We start from the raw sequence: 6,008 nt of genomic DNA on the forward strand, positions 1-6,008 counted from the left end.
ACCCTGAGGTACACAAACTAGATGGCAGGTAGCAAATCCAGGCTGATTTGGACAGGCTGGGGAAATGGGTCAAGCAGAATAGGGTACAGTTTAACAAGGATAAGTGTCATGTGTTGCACCTGGGGAGGAAGAATCATCAACACTCCTGTAGCCTGGGAGGAGGTACCATTCTAAGTAGCACAACTGCGTAGTCGACTCCAAAATGAACGCGAGTCGCCAGCGTGATGAGGTAATAAGTAAAGCTAACCACACCCTTTCTTGCAGAAGTTGATGCATCACAAACAGGTCTAAGGAGGTGATACTTCCCCTCTATGCAGCATTGGTCAGGCCACAGCTGGAGTACTGCGTCCAGTTTTGGGCACTGCACTTCAGGAGGGATGTGGATGGCCTGGAGAGGGTTCAGAGGAGGGCCACTCATCTGGTTAAAGGCCTACAGAAAAAACCCTATGTGGACCTGAATCTTTTCAGCCTCTGCAAGAGGAGGCTGAGGTGATTTCGTAGCTACCTACAAACTCATCGGAGGGGCCAGCAAGAAATACGGGATGCAGTGTTTACCAGGGTGCCTGTTGGGGTAACTAGAAATAATGGCCACAAACTGGAAGAGAGCAAATTCAGATTGGACATCAGGAAAAAATTCTTTACTGTGAGGGTTGCCAAAATATGTAATAAGCTTCCAAGGGAGGTGGTGCTGTCCCCTTCCTTGGAGGTGTTTAAAAGGAGATTGGACAGACACCTGCCTGGGGTCATCTGACCCCAGCACTCATTCCTGCCCAGGGCGGGGGTTTAGACTCAACTAATAGGTCCCTTCTGACACTAACATCTACGAAACTGTTTTAAATTTGTTAAATTTGGGCCTTTTAATTACATTGGCAGTTCACTATTAACAGTGTTTTATGGCCTTAGGCTACTGAAAAGTCAAATTTTGATGGCTTTTGTGCCAAAGTAAGTTCTTTTGTTTTTGCAGATAGTGTGTCCTGGACTCGAGTCCCGTGTTTCAAATTTAGTTAAAAAATATGTTGCCCTTTCAGTCTCTTCTGGAGTTGATTTTGAAAGAGAATATGAAAGAATCTATCTGATAGATGCGTTTTAGATTTTAAGCATAACATACTGCAAGATAAAAGCCATGTATTTTAATAGGAAATAATTAAAATGTGACTGCATACTATGTCCTTGTCCAGCATCCTTTATGCAGACATTGTCGGATTCACACGCCTGGCTAGCGACTGCTCTCCCAAGGAGTTGGTAGTGATGCTGAATGAACTCTTTGGGAAGTTTGATCAAATTGCAAAGGTAGGTTCTGCACTTCTAGTTTTTAAAAGTAGTGTTTGCCCACATTGAGATAACAACTTTTCTGTAGTTCACAGAAGAAAGGGGTCAGGCAGGAGTCAGTGCTTCTGCCTCAGTGACCAAAATGCAGGGTAGGTTGCATCCACTGGAGATTCTGACTTACCTGACTTTCAGCTAATAAAAATCCCAACAATGTAAAGTAGAATTAATTTAAAAGTCATTAGAAGATCAGGAAAGCTTCTTGAAAGCCAGAAGGATGGTTTCTGGGACAAAACCTAGGCTAGTTTTTCTGGATTCTGCTCTCAGGTCTGGCTGCTGAATGTATGAGTCTCTGAGTTACTTAACTCTGTTTGGCTAACCCACATATGAAATGGGCATAATAAGATTTATCTACAATCCTGCACAAATGTATTGAGTGGACTCCACTGGATGCTTTGAGATCCCTTGAAAAGCTTTTTATGTAATAAAAAATGTTGCAGTGTTCTTTCGAGTTATTTGTTACTGTTTTATATAATAACACTTAAAAACTATCAGAGAACTTGTAACACGAAGAGGAGGATTTATTTTTTCTAATGTCTTAAGTTTTTCTTTTCTAAGGTGAAATTATAGTAGCAGTATAATTAAGTGATTGCACTCAAGAGAAAATTCTATCCTGTTTTACTGGTAAATAGAAGGCAGGGTAGATTTGCACCTTATAGACTAACCAAAGTAGATCTATTTGTTGATTTGTCTGTGGATATATCAGTCTAGATAGATCTCCTTTGGATAGTCTGTAAGGTGCAAATGTACCCTTACTCCTTTCTGATTTCAGGCTAACACACCCAACTCTCTCTCTTGTAAATAGTCAGTTACTTGCATGCAATTCAATCTGAAACTGGTAGACTAAAACAGTCTGACATCTGTATTTGATATACTTTGTGCTAAAAATGTCAGACTAATACAGCAAAGAGAAAGTACTTAGGAAAAATATTGCTTGTGATGTCCTGGGCTGTGTCTACCAGTGTTTTCACAGACATCCACGTCTGTGCCTACATTGGTTGAAGAAAAAAATTATAACATGGTAAAGTTAGTGTTCGGCAAGTGCAGTGTCTGTTAAACTGAAGATTGAGAAGTCTGCAAGCTGTATGTCCATATGAGCAGATCAGATTTATATTTGCCCCCTTAATTGCATAAGTGATAGTGAGTGTCTTGATCAAGGTTGTCCAACTGGCAGCTCATGAGCTTCATGCAACCTGCCTGGCTGCCATTCCACCTCCCCATTTGCTCCTGCCACAGCAGCTAGGAGAGGTCTTGGCTGCCCAAGCTGTATGCAGCAAAAGAGGGAGCCTGTCCATGCTGCAGGAAGGTTGTGCATGTGTTTGGGAGGAGTGGGGGGCAGCATGTGACCCCTTGTGGCTTGGACATTGGACAGCCCTGATCTTGATCAGAAATAGGCTGCAATATGGGGTGGGCTTTAGTTTCATAAAAAGTGCAGTGCTCCTGATTGGCTCTGTCATTTCCTTGGCTTGCTGTTCAGTTAACTCTGGCAATTTCTTGAGGCTTTACCCCTTACTACTCCTTTTTTTGGTCTAGGCATTGGGATTAGGTTGCTGGGTATTTCAGCTAGATGATTCTTATTCAGAGATGAGATGAGGATGAGGAGCTGAATGCTGCTACCTCTACTGGTTGAGTTGGTGACTAGGTTAACTAGGAGTCTGCGTGCATCCCAGCGTGGGCCAACTCCAGCTGTGGCAGAACAGAGAGATGCACGGAACAGCCCTCCCTCCTCAGGCTCCTGGTAGTGGTCAGCGGGCTGGATAGGATCAATTTGCAGGCTGAATACAGCCCATGGGCTGTATTTTGCCTGCCCCTTGGCTAAATAGAGGAAGCAGTTCCTGGGGCTCATCAGTAAGGCCAGGAATGTGGATTGATGAACGTAGTGCTCAGTGCTAGTCTGGCTTGAAAGTTGCTGGCAACATCGTACAGAATAATGTTTTCTAAAATACAAAAAGCAGGAAACTGCACCCCCAACTCTGGAGTCTGGTAATTAACTTTGCACTTACAGTTTAGGATGTTTCCAGCACCTCAGAACAGCCTCATAATTCAGTTTCCTGTTGTTTACATCTTAGAGTAAACTCTGCTACATCCAATTTCAGACTTCTAGTTATGTATAGAGATGAAATGGGACTGCTGCAGCAAGTATTTAATTCCGCAAACACTCCTTACCACTATAGTGCTGTTGGAGCCAGTAGACCAAATGCTGGCAGCAAAGGTTTGCAGGATTCAGTTGCTGCTGGAGTCTTAAGAATGGCACTGGTCTGTTCTTTGTCTGTGCCTAGTCCCATGTAATGATTTTTCTGCTCTCAACCCTGTGAAGGTGATACAGCTTTAGAAGAGTAAAGCTGCATTCATTCTATTGTGTCCTGTGTGACCAGACAAAAAAATCTAGCTAAATTCTGATTCTAGAAATGTATTCTTGCTGAAGAACAAGCAAAGATCAGTGCCTGCCTTTCAGAACTTCCAGTGCTTGAATTTCATTTATTTATTTGATTCAGGGTGGCTTACAGTAGGCGACAAAACAATGTGTAATAGTGGGTAGAATGTTATTTTTAAAGATCATTGTTTGACTAGGAAACAAGTATATTTTGAGTTATGCATATAACTGAAGCCTAGACAGAAGATTTTAATGGGCTTGTAAAGTCTTTTGTTGGTGAAGTTCTAAAAATTTCTATGAAGTAGGCAGGAGAAATTATAAATTTTAACTGCTGTTAAAGTATTATGTCATTTTGCTATAAATCATTTAAACAGAAGGAGCTTTATGAAAGTGATTTAATTAAATCTTGACGGATGGGGTCAAATTAAATTGTTAAATGTGCTGTATCACTAGTGTTAAAATAGCATAAGTACATGGTTAAAACCTTTTAAAGAATAAGTCATCCTTTCCCACAGTTTTAGTTTTTCATATAATACTTCCATGAATTCAGTTCCCATTAAAACGTCACAAGCACTGAAGACTGAGCAGGTCATACTAACCTTTTCATTAAAAGCCATATTGTACACTAAGCCTTATGAATACATGGCCTGATATAACTGTTATTTCAGTTGCCATTAGCTTTTTTTTGTGCTGCAGAAGTTAAGGTAAAAATAGAAACTTTGTGAAAATGAATTGAAAAGATAACTGTGAGCATTGTTTGAATTTTCAGAAAAGTTAATGGCTGAATTGTCTTTATAATAATAGAGTTTATTTTTATATAATATTTCAGACAAATGATCTCAGCATTCCACGTCTAATTTTCTAGTATAAGTACACTGTATATGTTACAAGTTATCCTACTATCAGCACCAGTAGATAAGAGGTTTGAGCTGAAGAAATGTAAAAAGTTTGGACTTTTGCAAAAAGACTGAAAATAGTTTTCATTAAGCCCTGCAAAATTTTATTTTGCATGTTTTACTTCAACCTAGTGTATCACCCTGATTTCGTAACATTTTGAGAGATGAGAAACGTGGCTACATAAATATACAGTAATCAAATTGGATGTTTTTAAAACAAAATGATGGAAAAATTTAATGAAAATAAGACCAAACTTAAGTTCACTGCAGAATTCAACTTAATTTTCTTGGGTACTTCAGTATGTCTGGACAAGGGTTATACTTTGAAGATAAATGATGGAGTACGAGAAAACTATGATAGGATTATATTATACTTGTAGTGTTTTGCTTGTGAGAAGAAAAGCCAGAGTAAAGATTGAAGATGTTTTAGGAATCAAGTCATGCCAGGCCAAAAAAAAAAACAAAAAACCTAATGCTCTTTACTTCACAAATGTGTAATAGAAGCATAGAGAGACTAAGTGATTTTCCCCAAATTACCTAAAAAATCCATGGCATAGCTAGGAATTGAGCCCAATTCTTTGGAGTCTCAGTCTACCACCTTAACCATAAAAACATACCTCCCCCTATAATCTGTTAAACAGAACAGGTATGTGGCTGCCTCGCTACTGTCGTGGTTATACTGAGAATCTGCAGGGTGGCCCAAGATAATAGAGAACATGGGGTGCTCTCTCATTGTTCTATGAGTGCCTGATTAGTCTTCCCTTTTCCAAGATGTTTGTTTAATCTAAATGAATGTCTTGAAGCTAAACATCACAAGAAATTACCTTTTGCTCTTCTACTGGCAATAAAGAACAGCAGTCTCAACTGAATTGCTGCCCTGTGGTTAGCTTCTAGCAGTGGAGAAGTGTCATGCATGTTGGCTTCCTTCTTCAGTCAACTGAAAATATCTTCCGCAAAGTTGCTGGTGTGATTATTTTGTTCCTTATTTCTTTCCCCCAAGTCTTGGCTAGCATTGTGATAAGACACAATACTTTATCTACTCAGCTAGTGTTTCAAGATTCTACTCACTCTAAGTAAATATGCTATTTTTTAATGTTTTTCTCATAATGAAAACCCCAGTAAAAGAAATAGGTTTTGTCCTTCAGGTGGTAGGTTCCTGACTCTTTTAATGAAACCTTTTTACAGATTTCTGGCTTTAAGTTTAGTTAGGGTTTATTTTAGTAATTCAGAAGTGATAAAGGCAAGAGGAAACAAAAATAAGAAACCTCTTTGATTTTGAAGGGAGAGGGAGAGTTTCTTTGATTTTAGCCAGCATTAAATGGGGCCAAACTTTTCTCCTAGCAGTACTGACAATGGATTGCTCCTGTGCTATGTGCCTATCTGCAATGTTCCCCCCCCCCCCCCCCCCCCCC

At 39.8% G+C, this 6,008-nt stretch overlaps 1 protein-coding gene across 2 annotated transcripts in view; it reads left to right on the top strand.

Annotated features, from left to right (window-relative positions):
• The window catches only part of ADCY7 (adenylate cyclase 7), an 84,613-nt gene that overhangs the window by 28,537 nt on the left and 50,068 nt on the right, over positions 1-6,008 (top strand). For both annotated transcript variants that reach the window (XM_019505689.1, XM_019505690.1), the window contains exon 6: positions 1,179-1,290. In XM_019505689.1, coding sequence (XP_019361234.1) covers positions 1,179-1,290 — 112 coding nt within the window. The remainder of the gene's footprint in view (positions 1-1,178; positions 1,291-6,008) is intronic.

This window comes from Gavialis gangeticus, unplaced genomic scaffold, assembly GCF_001723915.1.
Source record: "Gavialis gangeticus isolate Ggan-Ray unplaced genomic scaffold, GavGan_comp1, whole genome shotgun sequence".
Taxonomy (NCBI): domain Eukaryota; kingdom Metazoa; phylum Chordata; order Crocodylia; family Gavialidae; genus Gavialis; species Gavialis gangeticus.